This window comes from Lacerta agilis, chromosome 6, assembly GCF_009819535.1.
Source record: "Lacerta agilis isolate rLacAgi1 chromosome 6, rLacAgi1.pri, whole genome shotgun sequence".
Lineage (NCBI taxonomy): Eukaryota > Metazoa > Chordata > Lepidosauria > Squamata > Lacertidae > Lacerta > Lacerta agilis.
Window position 1 is genome coordinate 66240226 of NC_046317.1, and position 27957 is coordinate 66268182.

Below are 27957 nucleotides of genomic sequence, written 5' to 3' on the forward strand. Positions count from 1 at the left end.
AACAGTGACCTCTTCTGTTTTTCAGCCACATTTAAGTGTCACTCATCGGTATCACTCCTTGAAGCAGTTTGCATTTAAATCCAAGCCTACCATTGCAATTTCTAAACATTTGCAAAGAAGAAGCTGTGGTGGGAGATCTCTCAGGCATACAAGCTCCCTGTAAGAACTAAAAGGCAAATGGTGCAGCCTGAGTCAAAACCCCTCCTTGCAATCACCAACTGTTCTAATTGTTGGTGGACTCCAACTCCCATCAGGTCCAATCACTATGGCCAAGGCTGATGGAAGCTGTAGTGGGGCTGCAAGTTCCTTACCCCTGGGCCTATACCAATAAACTGGAAACAAATAGAGGAGCATGGTGGGTGATGCCAAGCCACTCTAAGGATCAGTCTCACCCGAGTCAAATGCATAAAAGGAACAAAGCAGCCTGACCATTCAATGACAAGGAATTATATCATATATATTGGATGAAAATTAGTAAGTTCTTTGCAGACTGGATGCAATAATTAAAATGACTCAAAAGGCATCCAGTCTCATTTGAGCCTTTTAATACATAGCGTTTTATTTGAAGTGTAGGGTTACTACATTTATAGAATCAGCGCATAAATCTAACCTAAAATTTGGGGAAGTGGGAAAAGGATGAGCCCAAGAAGGAACAGGTTAAAACCCAAAAGCAAATGTCTGCTATAAAAAGTTACTCATTTGATAACTGTCAAAGGCATGTGGGGTCAGGTAAAGCCAGTTTAATAGTGCCTCGGGATGAAAATTTTAACATATCCTTAAAAAAAATCAAAATCATAAAGGATGTGGGCTGGTTGCTCCTGCACAGCAGATACATAATTTGCTCCCATATTTCCCTATTTTAATTTCTAACATACCACAAAGGATAACACAGATTGGGTCAGTCTTATCAAGTGCTGTGCTGTTCCTTCAATAGATGCCCAACCAATTAGATTATTTAAACTAGGCTTCCTCAAACTCTGCCCTCCAAATGTTTTGAGACTACAATTCCCATCATCCCTGCCACTGGTCCTGCTACCTAGGGATCATGGGAGTTGTAGGCCAAAAAATTCTGGAGGGCAGAGTTTGAGGAAGCCTGATTTAAACCAAAGAGCAACTAGGACTGTGAGATAGAACAGTACTGGAAGCAAGTTTTATGAGGCAAAAATATTAAAATAGTATCTGTAAACAAACCTGCTGCAGTCCAGCTGTTCTTTCCATGACTATCTGAAAATAAGGTGCAGCAAAAAGTGCAGGGTAATGATGATGAGAATAGTCAAGCACTCCGCTTTCCCAGCTACTGTTAAGTTCCATGTCTGGAAATTACCTTTCTGAACCAAGACTGGTTCTGATATTTAAGGTTTTCCTTCACAGAGGAAAATACCATATAGCCATGGCATTTTAACACAAGACTTTTCAGGGGTATATTGTGCTATATGAATATGTCCCAGAAGTATACATTTACACATTAAGGGGCAATCAAAGTAATTTTAAACTGAGGGACATAAAGGGCTGCTAATCTTCTTAAAGTGCTTTAGCACAGTAATGCAAAATAATGTTCACTCCAGAAAGTTTCTGGCTTCAAATATTAGCTATATTCCAAGTGACTTGTTTAAATGCCAGTAGTTACAAGAGCTAACTCAGATATTGCTGAGCAATTTGTCCCAAACCAAAATCTCTGGGCAGCATTTAATACATGTATCATTAGGAGAAGATCAGCCAATTCCAGCAACTATTACACTTCAGGAACAATAAATAAATATACATAATTGGAATAAAAGGTGTTAATTTTGCTATTTTAGCCTATAGTGTTAGGTTTCCAAATAGCAAAAGTTCAAGAGTGGATTTTATGGTCAGCCAAAGCAGGACTGCAGAATAAATTTTCAACTTGAGTTGGTTATTTATTGACAAAATGGTCAGGCTGCAATATTTATGGGGGGGGGGAGATCGGTTAATTTCAATTCATTAGTGCCTAGTCAAAGCTAGGCTCCCAAGACTAACCCCATCACCACAATGTATGCCTGTTCTAGACCACTGTAAAATCAGCTGAAGACAAGAGATTTCCACAGAACGGAGAGAGATATTTCTGGATGCAATACCACAACAAGATAAAATAAGGGGTTTGGACACAAGTTTTGTAGGAGACAATCCCAAAGTAGTTTGCAAGGAAGTGAAGAGAGCTATTATCTCCAAGAATTCAAAAACAAAATACACACACAATCAGTTCTATATCCCAATGCAAAGGAAAAAGCAATAAAAATAGAAACTTTTAAAAGTGGCTTAAATGTGGCTGGTGTGCATCTGGCGTGCCCATAAAAATCGGCTTGTTTGGATGGCCCCAAAAATTGCCTGTACTTTTAACATCTAATTCTGGTAGCCAGGATAAAAAGCCACAGCTAACAACTGCACATCTGAAAGATCCCATCTATCAAACTCAAAGGGTTCTAGCCACAGTGAGCAGAAAAGACTGGGCTTTTTGCAGACAATTTCGGACAGAACACAAGCATTCCCTGAATATGTTGACTAGGAAGTTGGTGATGTCTTGCTCTTCAAAACAGTGCTGAGAGCAGGGGATGGAGAGAGAAAACTTTTAACATGGTAACATTCCATAGTTCCAAGTTTGTGCACACAGCATATCCCTGAAAATCCATTGTCTGCAAGATTCCCTCTGAAGCACAGTCCATTGGAAGCCAGAGCCTGAAGAATTACTCCTCGGCGAAATCTCTGTCCATGTCCATGTATGCCTCGTCAATGTAGCTAACTATGGCACAAGGTGATGTCCGGTCTGGACTAAGCAGTATAGATACAGTCTCTTTCCAGTAGGAAAAACTAATACATGAACTCTGTAAAAGGAGGTAGAAAAAAAAGTTTATGCTACAGCACAACAGCAAGTGCCACTAAAATGCAGCTTTATCTAGCAACTAACTTGCTACCAAGAACAGAAACTTCATGTTGGCCCCACGCATTATCAAGCACAGGGAAACTAGGAATTCAAATTGAATTCAGAGTAACTGTACAAGCAATTTAGCCCAGTCTTCTTTCAGGAGCATGTTAAAGGCAGTAACAGGAAACTGCCTTTTTCTTTTGAAAGGAAAGCAAATTTTCTTAGAATGCAGAAATTCTGCACTCAGTATTCAATTTTGATGACCATTTTATAAATTGGAAAATAGGCTGCTGAATATGAACAAATATCATAGCAATGTATAACAAATAAGAAAGATAACCCCCCCCCCCACCAAAAAATCTGATACTGCCCATGAATCAAATCTGGGAAAGCCCACTGAAGTAGTAGTTTTTTTTTTTTTAGCATATAACAAATTGTTGGAGCCTGCCTAATTTCGATGGATGTTGTATTCCACGAGGCAGCTGCCCCTGTGCCGAAGGACTTCCGAGTTACCATGAAACAAACCTCCAGCACACATGGCACCAGAGACAACTGCAGTGGGCAGGCAGCAAAGGCGATCTTTCAGACAGCCTGGTTCCTAGTTGTTTAGGGCTTTAGATGCCAACAAGTGAAACTTTAAATTTGGCCCAGTAGCACAACAATCTTTCTGGCCTGAACCAGGACACCCCCACCCCCCCTATCCAGTAATCAGCCAGATGTCTCCAGGGAGACCAAAATGATAATGTTTTCCATATGTATTTTACTATAGAAAGTTATAAAAACTGCCTTCCTGTGGAAAAATGTTATGCCACAACTGGCCAAGAACACAGCACAAGTATTTCCATGCTAATCATGGTGTGTGTGTGTGTGGGGGGGGTATATGTGTGTGTTAGTTACGATATAAAGTACCAGACAATGCTGGGCTGTTGCTTCAAATTAACATGGACCAAATGTATAGGTATATACAAAGCACTGCTTTACTATAGTTAAGAAATTCAGTTCAGTTTAGATCCACCTACACAAAACATGGGTTTTCACTTTTTCAATGCAGATGTAGCCTACATCTGAGGAAGTAGAATGTTTCTGTGGCAGCGCACAGTCTGTTCTGGCTTACCAAGAAACTGCGACTATTACAAAAACCAAACAATACTTTAGTTTTGTTGAGAGCCCAACACAGCCACCTAAGAGTCTTCAATTCCCTCATACTCTTAAAATACACCCTGACACTCATGTTGCTGTCGCATTACTCTGCCTTGGCACTGTCATTAGATCATCTATCTGTTTTACTCTTTCCCCACTGGGCCACAAATACAAAATATAAAGAGCATATTCCAAAGCAACCGGAACAGACATACATTTTCTAAGCAGGTGCTGTCCTTGTCCTTATTGAGGTAATGCTGTTGCCAGAAACGCAAAAGACTGTGAAAATTATTCAGGATAAATCCAGGGTATTTCTTGGTGTATTCCATCTCTTGCAGTGTCTGAAGATAGAAGGGGAGTTTGTCCTTCCTTCGGGCCAGCATTAAGATAACTAGACTTGTGTTCAGACAACTTACATTTTCCTACAGTAAAGAAAATAAGGATAAAAAATATAAAAGGCCCAAACTAACAGATATTCCCAGAGTCCATTTATGGAACACAAGAGTCCAACAGGTTAGGAACTTAAGGAAAACATCACATTGGATACAAAATCTATTTACATATGCTCCATGGGAGATCAGTGCCAGCTTTTTACCTGTGTGAGCGTCTGTACATGAATAATATTAATGAGCCGGAAAAGGAAAGACATCCTCATGGACATCTGTGACATGTAGGATAACAGGCGGCACTCAGACAGGACTTCTGCCACTGTAGGAGACAAGCCATTTGTTAGGTTGAAAGAGCTGAGCCAAGAATCATTTCTGAGAGGACTAACGGCTTTGCCAATATTTGTTTCTATCCACATTGAGGTTAAGATTCAATGGACAGATAACTGTTTGTTAATTGAGAAAAGCAACCACATGAAGTGCCCATTAAAATCACCACTTTTTGAACTTCAAAGAAACTCGGGCAAAAACGGAAGCAGTAGCAACAATGGGTGCTTATCAATTGTGAACAGATACTAGGAGTTTTACCTCTTTGTTATAATCAAATCATCCAAGACTTAGTGGCTGCTGAAAATCTTTCTGAAGTTGCTAGCTGTGCAGCAAACATGCCACTGCTAAGCAGCATGGGGGGGGGGGGGAGCATGACGCTGTATATACCTGCTCACCATGGATAATGAACCAATTATTGCACCCAATAATTCCAAAAGGATTTTCAGAAGCCACTACATCCCTGATGGTTGTGTCAGCCTTAAAGACACAGTTGCCCATATTTTAAAAACAATTTCTTGGTCTCAGAACAGACCACAAAGTTACCTTTAATATCTGACTGGCTCTCAAATCGATCTAGAGACAAAGTAATACAACGAACCAGCATGTTGGAATCAACCAGTGAGCTGTTGATCTGATTCAAAAATATCTGAAACTAAAAAAGTAGAGTGATTAGGCTTTGCCAGTATCCAACATATTATAAGGCTGAGGATTCATTTGGGACTCTGGGGGTTTAGGTTTACCTTTTCATCCGTATTGATGTACTTATTAAACCTCTTGAAAGCATCTATGTTGAATTTCATCAGTTCTCCCAGAAGATCAAAGTAACTCTGAAGCACATCTCGTGACTTGCATTCACTGTCTACAATGCAGTAGAGAATATGCTGGCAAGGAGAAAAATATTACCATGAAGACAATAAGCTTCACATTTTGCTTTCCGCAGGCAGAAATAAAACGGCTTTGACCTCCTATACTTGTTACGGGAAGGTGTTTTGACTTGCTAGGGGATTAAGCCTGATAATTTATAACTGTGGTTTCAGAGACACAGAGCACAGTAAAGTGACAAACTTCAGAAGATTAGACTGAACCCTAGATTATGACACTGTGTCTAACAAGTTGATTAACTCTTAGTAAAGACTCCATGTTCTCTAAGAAATCAAGGGTTTAAGGGTTTAGAAGCATGTTTCACAAACATTTGTATTTAGTAAACATTCAGAATACCTCTAGGAGCCCTCTCTTTAGTAGGAACATCTGATCTGCATAAGAAGTAGCGCCTCGTAAGAAACTTTCAACTGCCCTGGCTTGCCAAAACCTGGTGCATAAAATAAAATTAACATCTTAATATTAAGAAAGAAACATCTGGTGAATTGTAAATAAAAAGTGGAAACAGTTTTATGTGACATGCTCTTTTGATAGTGAGAACTGTTGCAGGGAAAGCAAAGCAAAACTCTGGCTGTATATATGGATCTTCCTCATGTGTATCACTAGTTAGGATTCAAAGTTTAAACAACTAAGACATCTTTGGAGACTAGACAACTTTAAGGTCATGGGCAGGATAAAAACCATGCTGAGAGAAGGTCTCCTGTCCCTGAACACTGCTGGCCTCAATTTTTTTCAATTCAAGGACAAAACTGATCAAAACTGAAGTTTTCTAATAGTTAGTAAGGATCCACTTTCTCTCTGGACTCTGAAGATCAAGTTTTCCTACAACAGAACACTATGCTTAATGTAGTAATAACAGAGCCCACCTGAATGATGATTCTGCTGGCTCTTTCTTCATTACCTGAAGAAGTCTGGTCAGCAAGCCTCTTTTCCCATCACAGACTAAATTCCTAAAACATGGGAAGAAATTGCATGAGTAAACCAATTGGCTGAAGGGGACTCTATTAAGAAAATATCTAGCACTTCTATACAGCAATACCAGAGTAAACTATGCCAAGCTTTTGCAATGCTACAACCATTTCAAAATGGATGGTGTATTTTGAACATACTGTGACTCCATGGAACATTACAGTCTAACACCCCCTGCTGGCGAATGAATTTTCTATTGTAATTCTAAAAACCTTTTCAATAGGCTTGAATCTTAAGTGCCCAAGAAGAAAACCTGCATTTGTAAAAACCTTGTGCTCTCTCTCACACACAGATACTACAAATTTTATTGTTTTAGCTTTTTGTAAACCGCTTTGAGGTTTTGTTTTGTTTTTGCAATCAAGTGGTATATAAATTTTATGAATAAAATAAAAAATGACTAGTCTAAATCTAAGCCTCACTGAACATGGGACATTTCTGAGCTTACATGCACAAGAATGGGTTGTTACTTTTCCATTACACAGCATTCAGAACTGTACAAACTCAGAACTTGTATATTCTAACCCAACAGATGTTATTTCAATTAAAAAAAAATGTTTTACACCCAGGGTTTTTTTGGTAGCCAATATGGAAATACTTGTATGTTCCAGATGTCTCTAGATGTACAAGATCACACAATGTGTAATTATAGGGAAGTTATGAAAATAAGCAAAAGCAGAGTGGTGTTGACCTGTGGCTAAAACACAGAGGCCACCTTATCCGGTTTATCATTCCATATCAACTGAACTCTCTGCTAGGAAAATGAATGATAATCAGTCCCATGAATCCTCAAATGTTAGGAATCTGAGGGTTGAAATCCATTTGCTTGCACCTTTGTCCTCCAAACTGACATCTACAGCAACATTATTTCCCAGGCCAAATAGCTTGGAAAGGGGGCAGAAAGGACCACACCTTGCTACTACTTGTTTTGTTTTTTAAAGAATGCACGCCACTATTGCCCACAAACTCAATCTGTTGTTTCTATGAAAAGGGTAAAGCTGTGAAACCTGTTCCCTCTTAGATGGAAAGAATGTCCCATGCCTCAAACGGGGCAACATAAAGCACTGCACAGAATGTCAGTGTGACCCAATTTGGAATTTGGATGTAATAAATCTTTAAACAGAAATATAGGTATAAAGGGCATTATATAAATAAATATGTTCATTTGTATAAGTGTATGCATCCTTTAAATATGTTAATTAAATTCCTTATGAAATCCTATGTGATCCTTTTCCTGCTCCCCATTCATGTTCCCATCAGTTATCAAAATTACCTATGATTTGCAATGTCCACTCTCAAAAACCATCGCTTATGCATTCACTCTCTCCAGCCAACATTGGCTGCTAAGTGTTCACAGGTCTGAATAAACAGAACTAAGTTCTGCCTCAAAAGGGACAAGAGTTGGCTTTAGGGATAGAAGCAGATTGTAAAGGACTGCAAGCAATCCCTAAAGGGCATATGTGGCCCCACCCAGCTGTCCAATATACACTTCAGAAAGATGCCATTGCATTGAGTGTTCAACATACTAACAAAGTTAGAGATAACCCAACTTATTGCAGGGGTTCAAGAGACAGGCCTGGTAAAATAGGATACTTGTCATACTTTCAGAAAGAACAAATGATAGAAACATACATGCACTTCTCTTTACCTGTCTGTGTTGACAACTGCCTCTACTTCAGGGATGTTGGCTTTGAGGGATATTGCACTCAGTTCATTAAGCTCTTGGCTGTTTAGAAGTAGATACTTGTTCCTAATATAAAAATCAGGACAGAAGGAGTGATTGCAAACATTGATTCTTTAATGCATCATCTATATTTCCTTTGCAAAAATGCACACACCTATGCTGGTTCTTCTGTGGTATCAAGGTTCTATTCAGTTTCACAGAAACACAGAGCCAAAACTTAACTCTATATTGGACAAATAATCTCACAATGAACCCACAGAATAAACTACAGGTTGCATTCAAAGTAGCATTAGGTAGTTCCTTGCCCAAGCAGAATGACTTCTGCTTGCGCAACAGAATGTCTCCCCTGCCCCCATCTCCCCCTGTTCTGGGGTTTCCCCCCAACCCTTTAGAGCAGATTTGGGATGGTGTGTGTGTGGGGGGGTAACTTCTGTTGCGCAAGCAGGAATCATTCTGCTTGCGTAATTTTTTAGCTGAATACTGTCATATTAAAGTAAATTGTGAAAAAGGAACTTCTAAAATAGCAGAAGGCCGAGTTTCACAATTCCAGTTCCTTTCCCCCTGAACTTTTTTATAAAGAATGCCCTAAATATAAATTTAGATTTGGGGAAATCTGTTTAGGATCTCAAAATTCATGCCCATAGTGCCTTTGAATGTGTCCTCTGACAAAACTAGTCTTAACAGCTGTATTCCACTTTTTGGTCCCTTGCATACTGGCAGCCACTGCATAGTCTCTCCCAAAATGTGCTTTACAAATATCTTTGCACTCACTTCTTGCAAGTGTAACAGCAAAACATGATAAAAACTATTACACATTCTTTGTATGTTACTTTTAAGGAGGTTCTAAATTATCTGAGTTACTTCAAATATGATGTTCCATCAATTCAGCAATACATGAAGTGCCACCACAAAGTTTATGGCAAACATATTCTATACTCACTCATGGTGATCACTAAAACTCTGAAGTAGCCTCAAAAACTGAATCTTCAATGTAATATCCTACAGAAGAAAGAAGTTGAGAATTTATTTTATAAGAAACATTACAGAATATCCTTACTAGCAGACTGGTAGAAACATCAAGTCACGACTTCCAGGCTTTAAAAAATATTTAAGCCATTTTAAAGAGTGATTATGTTACCATTGCAATCAGAAAAAATAATAGTATCAAAAATAACTGAAGAGGCTAGTTATCAACATTATTAACAGCTATTACATATGAGCTCTTAAGGGCCATTTCAAAAGAACATACCCTATGCAGCAGCTTAAACCTAATACTCACCGGGCTACAGTCACAGTTTTGATTATGCCCATGCAGAACAAGAGCTGATGCTGAATGCTTCCGCCAGATCAATTTATCAAACAAATTATTAAGGCCAGGGATCAATCTGAATTCTGCAATCATCTTGTGAACCTAGGCAAGAAGAATGATCAGGTATATTCACTACAGGTATATTGTTTTAAGATCTTCCATAAATTGTGTCAGTTTATTCTTTTAAGCTCCCCCACCTCTCCACAAAATATAGCCATCATAATCTACACACACACCTATGAAAAATATATATTTCAATATCCAGCAATATCCATTAGTGTTTTCTATTCTGCACACCCCACAAGAATGATTAGAAATGAAGAAAATGTTGTTTCAAGAGTGCTTCTGCAGTGGCTGCACCCTTCATTTCAATCTACTGTACTTGTTTTCAATAATGCACCAAATTTCAAAATTTAAAGTGAAACTTTTTAGTGTGACTTTGATCCCAAAATAGACTGGCATAAAACATGGCTAAAACATTAGCTAAAAGCCTCATTTCAAAGTATTTGCATAAAGCAGGGTGCCTTAACTGCTGCCTAACTTAATGCAAAGTACTTGCCAAATGGAAAAGTACATAAAGGCACATACAAATTAAATTCTTACTAAATCACCAACCAAAAACCTTATAGCTGATCACTGTGCAAGATACATGAATAAACAAGCATCCATTTCCTACAAGATAAGAAGTGAAAAGGCACAGACTTATAGTATATTCCTGCTTTATTCCAGAGAAGAACTGCAATATAGGTTTTAATTTTATCTGCTCAACAGGACATGGATTAACAGTGGTCTAGAGTTTGAAAAGATTGTAGGATTTTAAGTAGCTGGACCCCCATTTTAATTTTCAGAGCTGCTGCTTGCAATTCACTATACACTTCTGATACAGAATCTCACCTGATTCCTTTGCCTGCCCATTAAAAGCACACAGAGGACATACAAAACTTCCAGTTTATACATAATCTCATGCATAATCTTCATGGTCTGTGGAAGTTGATTCCTTGGTGAAGTAGAGGCAAATCCACTCTCATCTGAAGATTCTAAGAGACAAAAGGGGGGGCAAGGAGGTAGTTATATAATAGTTATCAATGGAACAAAAATGTAGGAAATGAGAAGATGTTAAGTTTCTTCAATGCAGCAGAAACTGAATACACCATCCTGAGATATTTGCACAAGTCTTTCCAGTCTTTTTAGGGACTGCTGCACACATGCTTCCATTCCTGTACGAAAATGTCAAAGCAAGAGTACAGTGGAAGACAAGGCCACATGTAGATCTACAGGTGATAAAGCTACTAGGTTATTAAATGGCTGTTCTAGCAAATTTAAAAGCAGGTACCTGTGCTGCTTTGCTCTGTCTCTTCACCTGCTACACGCATTAGTGCATCAAGTACAAGTGCATTATCTAGCCAGGTGTACCACTCCTCCAATTCTTGAAGGAAGCTTGAAGTTCCTGTTGTTTCTGAAACTTTTCTGGTTGCTAGTTTACACAGTCGTTCAATGAAGCCTGGTATATTGAGGAGTGCAGCTATGACAAGAAGCAAATAGGATTAACAAATGTTAAATTGATGGAACAACTATTATTAGAAATCCAACTGAAATCAAGTTTACTTGCACCTTAAAATACAGTAACTGAGTACATATCAATTTGAGTACATATTAATTTCAGAAACAGGATGCTTTACCTTGATTAATTTCCGCCCGAGAAGGACCCAAGTTCTTTTTCTGTTGAGCATTTTTTGCAAGAAGTGTATGTTTGTCATCACTGCCTGTGTCCAGTTCTGAAATTGTAACTGCAAGGATCCTGCAGAAGTTTGCAAGCTGCTGCTGGTCAAAGCTAGAGACTAGACTGGAGAGGTTTGGAATATCCTCCAACTGAATCATTTCCTAAAACATGACAAGCGATATGACTGCTAGTGACCCATAGATGATTTTTTTTAATTAGCAAAGATATTATTTCCAAGATTCTTGCAGATTAAAACACTATTCTGTAATAAAAAATAAAAAACACAACAAAAAGCAACCCTATTCTGATCTCCATCTGAAACCACTAGCTAGAAGTGGAGAAAGGCAGCACTGATCTCAATGTCCCTAAACATGCTAACTTGCACTTCATTTGGTCCCTGACTCAGACAAAGGGGGATCCTGAACATATTCAGCTGAATGTGCTTAGAATACTGATAGGGAAACCAGGGTTCCCATTTACAAGGAGGAGTCTAACTGCATTAATATTCAATTCAAAGTGCACTTGCAGTCAGGAACCTAAGATGCACTCAGCTGAAGGTCTGAAAAGGAGCTGGTGTGCACCTCTGTCCTCATCTCACTTAACACTTTTTGGCAAACTCCTAGATAGGGCATTATAGAGATAGGAATCTCTTAATTTACCACTCTGAAGAACATTAACATAATTTAAACTACAGTAAGCCTGCAATTTATGTGGGGGCTATGTTACAAGGATCATGCCTACAGCCAAAATCACATCTAGTCAAAACACATTGAGCTCAATGGCAGCTGGGATTTCCCAGACACCCACCCCCTTTCTATTGAAAAAAATTATTTTTCTGCCAAGCATGTAAAACTGAATGGGCACAAGGAAATTGCGTGCAAGTTGTGGGCTTACTGCAACCATTTTACTTTTTATATTACAGTGGTACCTTGGGTCACATACGCTTCAGGTTACATACTCCACTAACCCAGAAGTAACACTTCAGGTTAAGAACTTTGCTTCAGGATAAGAACAGAAATTGTTCTCTGGCGGTGCAGCAGCAGCGGGAGGCCCCATTAGCTAAAGTGGTGCTTCAGGTTAAGAACAGTTTCAGGTTAAGAATGGATCTCCAGAATGAATTAAGTACTTAACCCGAGGTACCACTGTACTTGCTATGTGGCTCATTAGATTCTGTATAGCAAGTACTTAAAATGGATCTAATGTTTTGTATATGTCTGTACAAAGGGGTCACCCCAGCAAAGTACAGAAGTTCTGGTCATGTGGGGCTGTTGCTATCATATTGCTCCTTGACAAGTTGGAGAGGGAACAGCATACTTTACCTAGGCAACATGGAAGCCTATCATAGGAGAACAGTTTTCCTGGGGCTCCTATTCTATCTAAGTAATGTATTAGATGGGCCATACAACAACCTTGAGAGGTCATGCTGCATAACAGCAAAGGGAGGCCCTCTTAGCAGTTATCAACATTTACTTCTGATACATTATTAACATTAATAAATAGTCCACAAATTATACTGTACTTCACACAAAACTGCCTATTTTTCCATGCTGATTGGCTGGAAATTATTAATTGCAGGAATTATTTATTATTTTCCTCTAATTAGATGAGGGTATGAAGCTACCTTCCCACTGTCTGGACTTCCAGAAAATTAAAAGGATTTACTTCTTTTAGCACTAGCAGCTAAAATAATAATACTGAATACTGAATATTGAAAAGAACATGACTGCAATATGCATCTAGCTTAAACATTTTGCACAGTTATCTTATAATGAAACTGAGAGTCTTAAGGACATATGTGCACCATTTATGAAAGTGTAGGGTACAAAATGAGACTTGCTGCAGTCCCCTGCTTCTTGGTTTTCCTTCTATTTCTTGTATCTCATTTTAATTTGAATGAATTATACACTTGGGAACATATTTAAAAATTATAATTGGTAAGTTACTCTTTGCTAAGCAATTTTTTTAATAGCACAATGCTGAAAAGTACTGACAGCAACTGACAACTAATCTCACAAGTTAGAGAACATAAGGAAACTCCTCAGATTCCTGAAAGTGTACAAGTTTCATGAAACATTACATCCAAAGCTTTTAGCTTGTGTACTACAAATAAGTAATACAATTTACATTTGTGCTATATTTGTCTCTATGCAAACCCAAACAAGGTTTAAATAGCAAACATAACGGGGGTCAGGAAATAATGCCTCATCTTTAAAAACTCCCCCCTTTCTTGAAAGCCTCAGCTATAATTTTAACTGGGAAAAGGGAGATCTAATTAAATTTGCTGATAAAACTTAATTGCTAAATAAATGTATTTCCAAGCTCATGATAAAAATGGAATCACAGAATTTCAGAGTCAGAAGAGACATTGGAGATCATCTAGTTCAACTTCCTAATCAAAGAAGGATCTAAAATGCAGAACTTAAATGCAGCATCCCTGACAACTGGTTGCCCAGCTGCTTAAATATTTCCAATGAAGGCGAGCCCACCACCACCCAAGGCAGTCCATTCCACTGTCCAACAGCTCTTAGCTCTGAAACAACAGAAAACAAGTCTGCTCCCTCTTGCGTGCAACAGCCTTTCAGGTATTTGAAGGCAGCAGACATGTCTCCTCTTAACCTTTTCTTATTCACACCAAACCTACCCATTTTCCAACTGTCCCTCCAGACCCCGTACACAACCCTAGTCACCATTCTCTGGACACACTCACTTCGCCATGTTCTTGCAAATTCCAGTATACAGAACTGGGCATAGTGCTACCCACAACATTACTTTATTTGAGACCAGAAAATTAAGGTGTGAATGGGGTAATCAAAGCAGTGCATGCAGAGATGTATAACGGGGACTCACTGCAGCAGGCTCAATAAAAGGTACCCAGCCTTGCCATTACATTATGCCTTTCCAAAATTCCATTTTAGAGTTAGGAGAGTTGCTGCCAAGCTACTTAACTCTTAAACCTTACAAAGGGAAGACAGGCTAGGAGCAAGTAATATGGCATTTTCTATTTAGGATACAAGATTTTTTTTTCCAGTTACTGAACTGAGAAGGGACTTCTACTTACAAGCTGTTAAAAGAGTTTTCAAGATTAAATGAGAACATGATGGTATAGGCTAGATTATCAACAAACCTTTTTTACTCCCAGGATGTCTTCTATAAGGGTGGCTGTTTGCAGGAATGTCTTTTTATTTGTCATCAATGTAAACAAGAACAATACAAAATCATTTCTTTCTGCCAATCGTTTTGTGACTCCTTCAGTCTACAATAATGAGAAACCACATATACACATGAGCAAAAGCTAACACTGCTGAGACAAACAACACACATAATTTAAAAATAATCTAGAAAAACAGAGCTCTCCCAGGAGGCAGCAAAGTGGAAATTAAAAAGGAATGGAGAAAGTGCCTTCCTTGTTATTCCACGTAGGATTCTGAACCTTTCCAGCTTTCTTTGACTTTAAGTAGAAGAGCAATAAATTCTCAACAGGGAAAGCTAGGCCGTTCAAATGATGTGAGTATAAAAGTGCATACCAGCAAAGAAAAATATCCAATAGTCTTGTCAATGCATACAAATGTAATGTGAATGACAGGAATTATTGGTTTGTTTTCATGCAACATTTAATGTCATGAACTCAACTCTTAAGTTTTCAACACTAATTTTACATTGATAAAAAGTTTCTATTTTTTTAAATAAAAAACAGTCCAAATACTACCAATAACATTAAATGACTCATACAACTGCAGATTAAAATTTAAAAAGCATACATAACTGAAACGAGTCTTAAACAGGGAATGCTAACCAAGATTCCCACAGCAAGCCACTGCATTAAGGCTTAAAACACCTCAGCAATAAATAGCAATGAGTCCTTATTAAAAAGATGTTTAGACAAAATGCAAGCAGCAACAGGTTAGCTACACTGCAATTTGTGAAATGTAATAGAAATGTTAGCATCAAGAATATTGCAGCATGCAACATTAATTTAATGCTTTGAAAGCTTTTCTCTCTCAGACCAAGAATCCCCTAAACTTAGCTGTATTATAAAACAAAAATTATTGACAGAACAGAAAATATAACTTACACATATGCAAGTGTTGTACAATATGCTTAAACAATCCTTGATGAGGTCATCACTTACTGCAATAGAAAAAAACTGATTAATGCTTCCTGAACAATCAACCACAAAGACATACGTCACCACACTATTTAACAGCCCAAATGAACCAATGAAAAAATCCAGCAAGTATCTCAGCTGCTAAAATCCAATAAAAATGAGATCTGATCGAAGCTGAATGACAACTATTATTAGGGCAGGCAGGCAATCCGTTTACATCAAGTTTATATGGCTGACAGAAATACTGCAGATCTCTTGCGATATTCCTGTTCTGAACACCACATGAAACAAGAAACTGTGAGACTTCGACTTCCTTTTATTACCTTATGAGCCTATATATATGCCACATGATTCTAGCCTTGCTTCTAAATGAAAGGGCATTTAGCTTGTCTGGATTGTGAAACTCTGTGCCTATTATTACTGTATAAGTAAGCAGCACTGGTCCATTTGCTGATATTGTTTGTATTAGCCTAAGAAAGCTAGCTTTCATTGCTTTGTATCCTGTCTTCTAATTCACAACTGTAGTCTTAACTATACTTTTGCTTATACTTTCACTGGCATACTGGAGTCTATTTTTTAAACTATTTTTAATTTAATTTTAAAGAAATCTACTCCACCCAATTCCTGTGTGTTCTTCTGAGTAAGATTTCTAGAACTTAATCCATGTATTTGGCTGCTCAGACAAACTGCTACTGCATAACCTCTTGGAGGCTTATGTATTGTTGGAACAGAAAGTCTGGTTCTTAGTATTTTGTTTCTCAAATCTTAGGTGACGTTCTGTAAGGCTCTGTGATTCTCCTAGCGAAAGTGGTGGACTCGCAGGAGTGATGACAGTGGTTGGTGTTTAACTCTGGTCATTTGGCTACTGCTACCCAACAAGACTTGGGCTTGCCTCCAGGGTTTGGGGAGCGGGTCCTCTAACACACTGGTTATTGTGCATCACTATCCAGATGTTACAAAGTAGTCTAATGCTGTTTTATGGATGTGCTATGTTCACTGCCTATATACTTTGTTTATTGTGCAGTATTTAATCCTACAAACCAGCATGTTTTACCAGCATTTTTCACCTCTGGAACCATAAAAGTTAAACTGTGGTAAAACTTCATTTTCATACATCATTAAAACACACACACAATGTTAGCAAACTGTATTGCTACCAGTACTTGGTTTAGTGACCAATTATTCTATCAGGATACGAGGAGAAGAGAAGGAAACAAAACAAGGTTTGGTGAAGGAAGTATATTATTTACTTACTTTTCTGCTTCTTCTTTTGTGTAATAAGAGTTGGTCTCATAAGTATTTCTACTAGAAGCTGTGAAAATTAGATACACAATAACTTTATATAGATGCATTTTAATTAAAAAAAACAGCATCTCATTTTTGGGCTATGTTGAACTTTAAAGCAAACTACTTTAAAAAACAACAATTCCCCTCTATTGTACTGCACAGAACATCCAGTGTCCTGCGTTACTATGCTTCTCTTCAAAACAATAGTCATATTTCAAGAGCAATGCAATGCCATTGTTTGCCTTTTAAAAGAAACTATAGTTTTAAGGTGAATGAGCAGTAAGTTTGTGCATGCTGCAAAGTTCCTACAACATGTCTCCCCTTCTGCTGCCATGCTGCAGACAAAAATTAATCTGAATCTGGCTTGTTGTGTGATCTGAACACAGGCTTGTGGTTTCTCCTAAATGCATAAAAGGCAAGCCAAAAAGAAAAATTATCCAAAATATATAAAAATCAATCTAATTTATGTTGGAAATGTAAAAAAGAGGTGGGCACATTTTATCATTTATGGTGGGGATGTAAAGAGATAAATAAATCCTGGAGTGAGATATATGAGGAATTTAAAAAAATATTTAAAATTACATTTATAAAAAAAACCAGAATCCTTTTTATTAGGTATGATATCGGACGAATTTTCCAAAAACTATATAAAGGTTTTTCTATATGCCTCAGCAGCTGCAAGGTTATTAATTGCAAAAAAATGGAATGGAGAGGATATTCCAACAATATCAGAATGGAGAAGTAAGATGTACGAATTGGTTGAAATGGCAAAATTAACAGCTAATATTAGAGGTCGCTCCAATCAAGAAATAAAGGAATGGGAAGGAGTGAAAGATTACTTAATGGTACATTTTTCAGATATTGATATTCTGGTGGATTTGGTATAAATTGAACAAGGGAAATATGAAGGAAAATAAAGGATTTAGGATAATGATAATGGAAGTAACAACACAACTAAAAAAGATAAAGTCAAATATTGTGTAAATAAAATCACGTATTGGTGAGGGGGAGAAGGGAGGGGAGGGGGACAATGGGAATGGGAAAGATAATGTATTTGTTTTTATCTTTTCTTTTGTAAGATTTGAATTATGAATAAAGTTTATTTTAACTCAAAAAAATTAAGAAAAGAAAAATATTCCTTACCTCTCATGGTTTGTTTGGAAAGAAATGAATCATGAACCTGGATTCAGATGATACAACAACCCAGACTCTGATTTATTTAATCTGTGGTGTGGCAGCAACAAGACTGGGAGAAGAACACTGCAGGAACTATTGAGCAATGTGCACACTGCTTGTTGAGATTTAGACAATAATATGTTTTAAAGTATGGTTTAATGGGATACAGTAGGTGAACTGGGCAATGGCTGAATTCACAGGCAACTAAACCATAATTTAGTATTGTGTATAAGCTTTGGGTCCATGTGATCCCCTCTCCTGCGTGGCTGAAGAAGAGCTTGGAAGCATCTGCTGTTACCTGTTATCTCCAAGCACAGACAAACTATGGTTAGTGCCTAGTCAAACAAACCACCTTTACATCATGATTGATTGTCCTAGCTCCCTTCAATACAATATAGTAAGCAATAACATAGGTTTGCTGTGCTTCAACCATAATGAAAAGATATAGTTATATTGAAATTAGGGGTGTAAACTTCTGGCCTCTATGATGCAGCTATTCCGGGGAAAACACATAAGCAAAAGACTCAACTATACTTCAGTGTTGTATGAAAATCAGGCTACAGTGTAAATTTATACTTATATTCAAAACAAATCACTGGGGAAACAGATATTCAAAACTTTACTGAGGCAATGCCATTTGCAGAGGACATAGATAGTCTACTGATCTTTACATTTGCAGGGCAAGCTTTCCCCCTGCCATGTATTAATATTTTAAATATACACATATACTTACTAATATTTACTGAATATACACACTGGGAAAACTCAATACACACTTACATAAATGTAAGTGAAGTGAATTAAAATTAATGGATTCTTTTATTCACCCCACACACCCTTTTATATGACCCTTCTTTTCCATTTCAAAGAAAGACTTGGGATAAGACTGATAAGGGGTTAAAAAAGACAGAAGCAACTATTGTAAAAGGAAACAATGTCACCCAGAAAACATTCCAGGCAATTGTAGCAAAGCTATCTATAGGACTATGGGGCATCTCCTGCCCTTGAAAATGGCCTTTGCACATTCCTGCACCTTATGGAAGTCACCCTGTCCTCCCTATCAGTTGACACAGTAGCAACCAATAGCTGGTGCTTTCCCAGAGCAAGAAGCACAGCTGGCATCCAGTCTATTCTTTCAGTAGTGGCCCAGGATGCAATCGTATAGCACAACATACAGGACTGGACCATGAACCACCCCTCTAATCACTAAGGAGGACAGGACTCTATAAAATATGCCTGTGGCCTCTTCTTGTAAAGGCTGCATAGAAGTTGAATACACTGCCACTTTAAAAAGCTATAGGCTACTTAAAAGCAAAATCTACGTTGCCTGTAACTTATCTGATCAAGACGTTATATCAACCGGCATCACTACTCAGTCTTTGTGCATATTAGTTGTAAAATTGTAGCTTATACAGACAAAAGGCTTTTATAACTTCCCAATGAACTTGGAAGAGGATTTAAAAGATTTTGATGTAGTAGGCAGCTTCATATTTTAATGTGAAATAGCTTAGTTTCAATATTAGTTCAAGCTAGCTATTAAGATTCTGTAGTAATAAAAGAATGTGCTTTTCTAAATTTATCTTTAAGATACAGACATGTTGCTCTCCAAGCTTTTAACTATGACCTTGTGTTTAATTTATAGACAACTTTTAGTTAGCTCTATCACAGACCCATTCATTAAGGGGTTCCATTGCCAGAGCCAGCCTCTGACTAAATTGAAGCTTTATTAAGATTAAAGATTTGGTTATGAAATATGCAAAAGGAAACTAGACACTTTGTACTTACCGGTAATATACTGGATTCAAGAGGCTAAGTGTTAATTATATACGTCAGGATCCTATGACTCTCAAGAAGATTGAATATCACTTCTGAGCCATGACAATCCTTAACTTTCTTAGCACTGAAATTATGGGTGCCCCATAAACGTTTTGAAATGCTGAAGGACAGTTGGCCAGTCAAGTTATGAGATGCCTAATATAGAATGTATTTACCTTGCAACACAAAAAATACACAGTGCCTCTGATGAAGAGACTTACTTCAAAATATACTGGGTGAAATAAGCCACACACTTCTAGTGCCACTTACAGCAGGGGTGCAAAACCCGTGGCACTCCAGATTATAAACATGATCAAGGATTGTTGGAGTTGCAGTGTTCAAAACTCCCAATGTTCTAGGTGCATTTTGTGATAAGGAATTTCATTAGTGTGAGCAGTTTCTGAGCTCTGGGCGCAGTACTGCACCTAAGATTTCAGATTAAAACTGCAGAGTGGAAGGAAAGGAAGACATTTTTCTGCCTCCCCACTTCCAGCTACTCTGAAGACTGGAAAAGAGACCCTCTTAAGAATATATGGGGAGGGGAGCAGGTGAAGGACTAGACCATGTAAAAAATGAACATAATATTTTAGTTGCAGTTCTGAAGAATTCTTGTTATAAAAAACACACCTAGACATTCCATCGTTGCACCCATAACCTAGGTTTAAAGTGCCGTTTAGCTTTCATATCTCAGTTTCTAACACTGTGAAGTTGTAGTCTGAAAAAACCCAGAGGGCCAAGGTTCTGCACTCTAGAAGTTTCTTCTTATTTTCGGAATTGGTGCCCTTCATCCTTACCTCTATTGATGCTACAAGTACCCCATGGACTGCCAGTTAGTCATTCCTGCTAGAGAGAAAAATTTTTCCTTCCTTGTGATACCCAATCTCATTGAGGAAGGTTCCTTCCTAGCATCCAATAAAGTGATGCAAATCCATGCTGCTTTACACCCCACTAACTCAAAAGAATGGAAGAAACACACCAAGATCATATAACTTTAACCTTGGTTAAAGTTGCACCCTGTGACTGTTTATTCAACTTGTAGAGTGAAATTGTGTTTTCTCTTAAGCCTTCATTTTCTAAGCCAAAAGGCCAAGTTACTTTAGTCTCCAAAAACACAATATTCCTATTGTAATGAAGAATCCCTTCCTTACATTTTAAATTTCGCTTTCTTGGGTAACCAAACCTTCCTATGGCTGTACTATTGTCTTGAACAAGAGCATTAGTATTTAATTATTCCTACTACCAATGCCTCACGCAATGTGTTAGTTACTGTATTTGACAATATGCTACAGCATATTTTTTTTATAAAAAAGTTGAAACCACTTACATCAACTCCTCCAAATAAGTCAAATGTGTACGTATTTGGAAAAGTGGATTCTTGAGCAGACTTTCTCTCTTCTGTGACAAATGCCATAGCTTCCATTGAAAGGAGGGGAGAAATCTCCTGGCAGGGAACAAAAGTTAAAGTTGCAAGTACTGAGAGATACTTCGTATCAAAGCATAGTCTATTATTCAAAGTAGTTGCAGAAGGTTACTGAGGAAAGGTTACTGAGGATACTTATGAGATTTTCAAAACATCAATTTGCAGCACCAGATGGCTGATCACCAAAAATTATACAAATACAGATTAATTCACTGCATCAGCAGTTAAATGTGATATCAGAAAACAGAACAAACATAATTATTCTATCAATGTAGTCTGAAACACCAAGCTTCCAAACATGCAAGATTGGGAAAAGAAATGATTTCTAAGTAAATATGTGAAACACATTTGTTGAAATTCACTTTATATGAGCAGAACTTGAACCAATACTCAATTCCTTTTTACTCTTCTGGAAAAAATAACCAATGGGTTGGAGAATCTTCTGTACAAAGAAAGTTTAAAGCTTTGAGGATGTTTAGCTGGGAGTGGGGGAGACAACAAATGAGGGGCCTGATAGCAGTATATACAATTATGCACAGGATGGAAATAGCTGAGCACATGCATTTGAGGGGCCACTAAGAGAATCTGTGACTAACACATAACTTATGAATTGACTTAAAATATCAGAGGAAACTGAGAATGGATTCTGCTCCATGCATCAGCCTGCTAGTAAGAAACATTACCTTTAAGATGCCTTGGCACTGGGATAAATCACTGTTGGGATGACTGTTCTCATACAGCTTCTGTAAGAGCAAGGGAATTCCATTCCACTTTGCTTGTTTATCTCTTTCCTTTAACAAAGCTTCTGTGAGCTACAAGACAAGATAAAGATGAGACTGACACATTTCTCAGATATAATATATTTTATGCTGCCCCAGAGCATGCATCATGCTACCTGGTGTCTTGGAAATTGGTCACTATACCCAAATTGTGAGCTCATTGTATCTGATATTCACCATTACACTAGATATGTTCAGGCATCCCCAATCATGCAGAAACTTCTTTTTCTTGATATAGAAGGGACAACAAATTGCCTTCCAACTTGGAAGCCAACAGTTAATTCTACTGACCCACTAGAATACATTAAAAGTGCCCTTGAGCTCACACAGTGTGTCCTTTCCTTTCCACTAAGCAAGTTTCCTCACCCTTCCCACACACTGTTGAGGATGGCTTATAAAACTCATGGTGTAAGTCTGAGTCCCTGGATGTCTTTCTTTAGAAATTAAACGCTGTCCCCATCTCCCCAGCAAGCATTCTAAATATCAGGTATGGGTGTTAACAATGCTTCCACAATAATATAAGTTCTTTCATTGTAAGTGAGATTTGAAAATTCAGTTGTCATTCACATGAAAATCTGGATACAAAGAGGGTTCTGTATTCTGATACAGGCAACACTGTGTGACCTTAATTACAACAGATCTTTAGTGCCAAGCAGACTGCAACATTTTGAAGAATGGGGCCAGTGATGTTTAGTCAAATACTCTGATACTCATAAAAGGACTGGTATGGTTTACTGAAAATTGTACTTTTGTTAATGTATTAAATCCACATATATTCACTGCATCTTACTTATAAGAAAAACTTATAGCTGTGTGTTCCAATTGTCCTAACACTTGCCAAAGCAGATTTCTGCAAATTCCCCAACGACTGATATTGGGAGCTGTGCTTTTTAACTTGTTCATAAATGATTTAGAGTTGATGATACCAAACTGATCTGGATAGTTAAAACAAAAATGAGGAAGAGCTTTGAAAGGATCTATCTAAACTGGGTGAACGAGCAGTAAAATGGCAAATGTAACACTATGTAGTCAAGTAAACTGATGCAAACTGGGGCACTTTTTTCTCTGAATTTCACATAAGGAGTCTGAATTGGTGGTGGTGGTGACTGAATAGGAATGAGGACTTGAGTTTGTGGTGGATAGCTTGATGAACATGTCAAGCCAATGTACAGCCGCTAAAACATGATTTTTTAAATCAGCATTAAAAATGTTTGCTTTGACCTTGGTTGACTGAAGCAAACATTGCCACTACAGCTGGGGGTGAGGTGGGGGGGCAGGTTTATAATCTCCTGGGCGCCCTTTGAAGGTTACCCTAAGGGAAATGGGAAATATTGTTTTCAGATATCATTGTGAGTTAAGCTTTTCCTCATTCCTCAGCTGGTTAACATAGTTTAGCTATTGTGAACAGTAGTAAAAACCAAGCCACCCCATCATTTCTTTTGCTTAAAGCTTTTCCCATTCAAGAACAGTCCTAAAAATTCTTACCATTCTCTAGTAGGCCAATGTCTAGTGCTGAATTTCCAAAACATTTTTTTTAAAAAAAAATAATAATCCACCAGCAATATTTTCCATAGTATTGAAAACTGACAGCTAGGCTCTGAATGTGATTTTTTTTAAGGCCACCCAGATCAAATCTGTAGATCAAGAGATTCCCTGCTTTCTGTTATAACTATACTATATTAATACCCACAGCTCTCACATATGAGCATTGCAAAGGAAATAAGCAGTTATCAGGCAGAGTAGTGATAATGGTGAGGTATGTTAACAATGTACAACTGCTGACTAGTTTGTTGCTAATAAAAAATATTAATACAAAAAAATTAGATTGCTTTCCCTGCTATATCTTCCACCTATTATTTTTCTTTTGTAGATTATCTTCTTTATAAAAATGAAAAGGATGGTTTTTTTTTTAAATTGTCATTGGCTCAGAGAAATTATAAATTCACAATGTTGATAGTACCGTAAATAAAGGGCTGTATCCAACATAGTGCTATGTGAACATTCTATCTGTGCAATAATTTCTGCTTGTGCAACAGAATATCCCCCCTCCTTTCCCCCTGCATGCCCCCTAAACAAATTCTAGAGGGTTACCTCAACCTTACAGAGCTGATTTGGAGATGGGATACTGTCGTTTCATTCTGTATTATCTTTAGACTCAAAAACTAATATTTTGTAAATTATCCTGCACTTTCAATATCCAAAATATAACTTACTCTAGTTCCCCACAAATCTGTTATTCTCATCTTCCTTCCCTTATTTTATCAAAATTAGGAAGCTTTATCACACTTAAAATACTGCAGATTTTCAATAACCACTGAAGGGTTAAAATAAATTTTCTAAGTAGGGTTGCTTGTCAAGATGTGAAATCTAATGTAGCGGAAGTAGGTGCCTGCTTACACAATGGGGCTTTCCCTTCATTTCCTCCCCATGGACCCCCAAAACACAACCCCCAAATCTGCTCTGGCGGAATTCAGGGAGCGTTCAGCAGATTTTAGGGGGAGAGAAGAGAAACTAGAAATCCCATTGTGCAAACAGACAGACATCATTTAGATGTTGGCCAAGTGGGCAGCTTATGTGTGCCATCAGTTTTGTCAGGTTCTAGACAGGATTAACACCACAGCTCTTTTCAGATATAAGGACTCCTCACATTATGATTTTTCTTCACAGATATAACTTTCAATACAGTGGTACCTCTGGTTATGTACTTAATTCGTTCTGGAGGTCCGTTCTTAACCTGAAACTGTTCTTAACCTGAAGCACCACTTTAGCTAATGGGACCTCCCGCTGCTGCTGTGCCGCCAGAGCACGATTTCTGTTTTTATCCTGAAGCAAAGTTCTTAACCTGAAGCGTTATTTCTGGGTTAGCGGAGTATGTAACCTGAAGCGTATGTAACCCGAGGTACCACTGTATAAGAAAAACAAAAAAACTAAATTTACAAGTATATTTTGTTATGCATACCTGAGCTGGAAAACCAGTTTCTGCACTGTGAACACTTACACCAGAAAAGATGTGTGTGATTGTAATGTGCAGTAGTGATGATGCCCATGCAAAAAATGCATTGTGGATGACACAGTGATGAATTCTCCCCTCCCCATGAAAATGCTATTGAAATGCAGATTCCATCACCATGGAAAAGAATAAATGCTTCAAGTTCTCTTTTCATTCCCAATCTTGCAACAAAGCAGTGGCAAGAACCTTCTACACAAAAAGTTTTGACTAGCAACTCCATGCTAAAGTGTTGCAGCAGAGATAGGTAACTTTGGGCCATTGCAGCTCCCCGCCCCCCAACTCACAGGGACTTCTATTTTAAGAAGTCCCTGTGAGCGGAACAAAACAGTACTGTATTTTAAATCTCAGCATTCACACTTAAGAAAGCTTCTGGCTCCACCATTTTCAGAGAAGAGTTTTTAAAAATTCTGGATGTAAATTTCCATGTACTGTACCTGTAATTTAGTTTATTGTGCCAAAAGAGAAAGAATGCTGATCAAGCATGAAATATATACAAGCAAAACAGCACAGTTTCAAAAGTTCAAAACTCATTGAAGAAACCCAACTAGGAGTTTACAAGATCAATGTCACCTTTTCCACTAGTCATCAAACCAGAACTCTTCTAGTATTCAGGGGAAATGACTAAAGGAAATGACTTAAGTAGGATAGGCACAACATACTTCACTGAAGGACAAAAAAAGAACTGAGCAAGTTAGGTTATTCTGGTAAGTAAATTCTATTTTCAAGTTAGAAAAGAACCACTTTAGGCATCTAGAAACTTGCCTCAAAGGAAGGAATATAATTTTTAACATTTATACTATGCATTTTGATCATAATCCAACAGTGTTAAAACTCCTTTAAATCACTGAAAACAGCAGGCTTCAGTGTACCCAGCTCAGTGCTGGATTGCAACATTAAATTCTATTGTGTATTGTGAGGTATCACATACAAAGGAATATTTCTTCAAAAAACTTCACATATATTTGTGGCAAATATTTTCATTTTGGCTAGTTCCAGAATACTGCAATAGGCCCTATGGCTGATTTTCCTTATACCAATGCAATCCAACTAAACTTACAGAAATGGGAATAAAAGGCATCTTTCTATTTTTCTAACACCCTTCAGAGACAGGGCAGACTTGCATACCAGAATGGTAGATCACTATTTCCCATTCCCTACTTGAACTGATACTGTACTATTATGTCTCCCATTATTTTTTTAAAAAACAACCCTTGATTGACCAGACTTAATTAATCCACCTTTATGTATTGGTTAAGCAAGCTGTGTTCACAGCAAATGCTATTTTTAACATTGATAATTTTAGTATGCTCCAATATGAGTCAAACACATCCCTGTAAAATTTAGGTTTTAATAAAGTGCATGTAATTCTTATCAAGATACTTTTTTAAAATAGCATTTGTTTGTATTGGATGTAGTTTTATTAGATGCTACTAAAATTATTATGTTTTGATGACAGTAAATTATGTTTGATCAAAACCATTGCCAAAGCTGAAATGAATGTATTTTGAGGACATGATTTATTGAATCCTTTCAATTTTTTAAATTTAATACTTATGTTTTATTAAGGTGATTTCAGTTAAAAGAAATAAAGGGATACAGAAAAAAATAAGAGAGGGAGAACATCATAATCAACAACAGATACTTATAAAAGCAAAAATATAGCCCTTTATTGAAGTTGGGTATTTTGTGGACTGTAGTCTTCAAATAATTGAAAAAGGTTAGAAAGAAAATCTCCTTCAAAGGAAAAAATGGGTATAAATATCCATTCCTTTGAGCATCTCCCATTCTTCCATTTCAGAGGCCAATATCACCTTTTGCCTGATGCCCAATTTTAGCCTTGCTTATTCAGGTAATTATGATTTAATTAGGGTTTCACAGCTCAGTATCGATAATCAACATTGTAGATTTGCAATGCTGGTACTTCAGGTTTTATGCTATTAACTTTTATGCTATTAAATGCTATTAACTGTATTTGTTATGTGTCCTTGGACACTATTATTTTCTAATGCTCCTAAACGTGGCCGCTGTTATGGAGGAAAGTAGGTGAAAAATTCAAGTGCCAGACTTTGTGTCTGCTACATAAAGATCACTCTTTTAAGATTGCCTCTCGGAACACAACAAAATTGCCACACGTTGACTTAGCGATGGAGAACATGGTCCTCTTATATTCTGCCAACTGACTCCTGCTTGGGAGTCATACCTTGTCATGGGGCTGTGCAAGACGCCCGTGCGCGGGCAAAAAACTCTGGCGAGCAAGGCGAGACGACACCTTTCCAACGAAGTAAAGTGGACTGCACGCTACTGGGGAAAGGAACCGGACTTCAGCAAATGCCAAAGAGGCAATGGCCTTGTCAACAGAAAAGCCGTTGAGAGTTGCAGACCAGGAAGCCAAGCAGGCCTCGCAGCAGCAACTCCAGGATTCCCTGGGAGCCAGAAAGCCTCCGACTCCCATATTTCCGAGGCTGGGGGAGATGAGATACAATTGCCCGAGCTCGCCTTAACGGGTGCCTAGAAAGGGCCGCCTCCTGGATGCGAGTATGGGGGTGGGGAGAGACAAAGGGGCGGCATCACACGCGAGGGAGGGACAGTTCCCACTTCGCCAGTGGCGAAAACAGCCCCCCACTTCCCACCCCGGGCCCAGAGTGAGCTGCAAAAGGCAAGGCTGGAATGGGACGCGGCTCGTCCGTCCCTCCCGCCGCCGCCCCGTCTCCCGAGAGCCGAGCGCAACCTCTTCTGAGGGAGGTGGCGTGTCGGCGTCGCCTCAGACTCGGCCTTCCCACAAAGCCCGCCTCAGCCCCGCGGTACCTGCGGCCCCCGCGACAAGCCCCGGCCACTGAGCTGCGCATGCCGGAGCTGGGCCAGGATGTTGGCCGGCCTTCTGCAGGCTCCCGTCCGCCCCGGCGCTCCGGGATCTGGGCCCGCTGCCGCGAGCGGGGGCGCCGCTCCTGCTCCTTTCGCCGCCGCCGCCGCCATAGCCGCTCCTGCCTCTGGCTAAACAGGAAGCGCCCCTCCTCTCAGGCGCTTTGAACGGAACGTCTCCCGGGCTGTGCCGCAGCGACCCCAGCAGGCC

General features: G+C 38.4%; 1 protein-coding gene across 1 annotated transcript; it reads right to left on the reverse strand.

Annotated features, from left to right (window-relative positions):
* Nucleotides 1–1149: 1149 nt before the first annotated feature.
* Nucleotides 1150–27912, reverse strand: TRPC4AP (transient receptor potential cation channel subfamily C member 4 associated protein). Its single transcript, XM_033153263.1, has 19 exons — nucleotides 27693–27912; nucleotides 21782–21910; nucleotides 21003–21119; nucleotides 16655–16712; nucleotides 15368–15423; nucleotides 14420–14548; nucleotides 11255–11456; nucleotides 10909–11097; nucleotides 10470–10612; nucleotides 9546–9677; nucleotides 9207–9265; nucleotides 8231–8332; nucleotides 6483–6566; nucleotides 5956–6046; nucleotides 5478–5618; nucleotides 5281–5389; nucleotides 4617–4729; nucleotides 4237–4443; nucleotides 1150–2840 (listed from the first exon to the last, which is right to left on the reverse strand). Exons 1-19 carry the CDS (start codon nucleotides 27858–27860, stop codon nucleotides 2703–2705), a joined length of 2367 nt encoding a protein of 788 aa, XP_033009154.1. The 5' UTR covers nucleotides 27861–27912; the 3' UTR covers nucleotides 1150–2702.
* Between the last annotated feature and the right edge of the window lie 45 nt (nucleotides 27913–27957).

What these genes read in the sequence shown, in the direction of transcription:
- TRPC4AP (XM_033153263.1), bottom strand. Translation starts at nt 27,860, where the DNA reads ATGGCGGCGGCGGCGGCGAAAGGAGCAGGAGCGGCGCCCCCGCTCGCG. An exon ending in AAAACTGTGACTGTAGCCCG is followed by an intron (nt 9,266 to 9,545) that starts GTGAGTATTAGG and finishes TTTCTTCTGTAG; the next exon opens with GATATTACATTGAAGATTCA. An exon ending in ACAGCACCTGCTTAGAAAAT is followed by an intron (nt 2,841 to 4,236) that starts GTATGTCTGTTC and finishes CTCCTTTTACAG; the next exon opens with AGTTCATGTATTAGTTTTTC.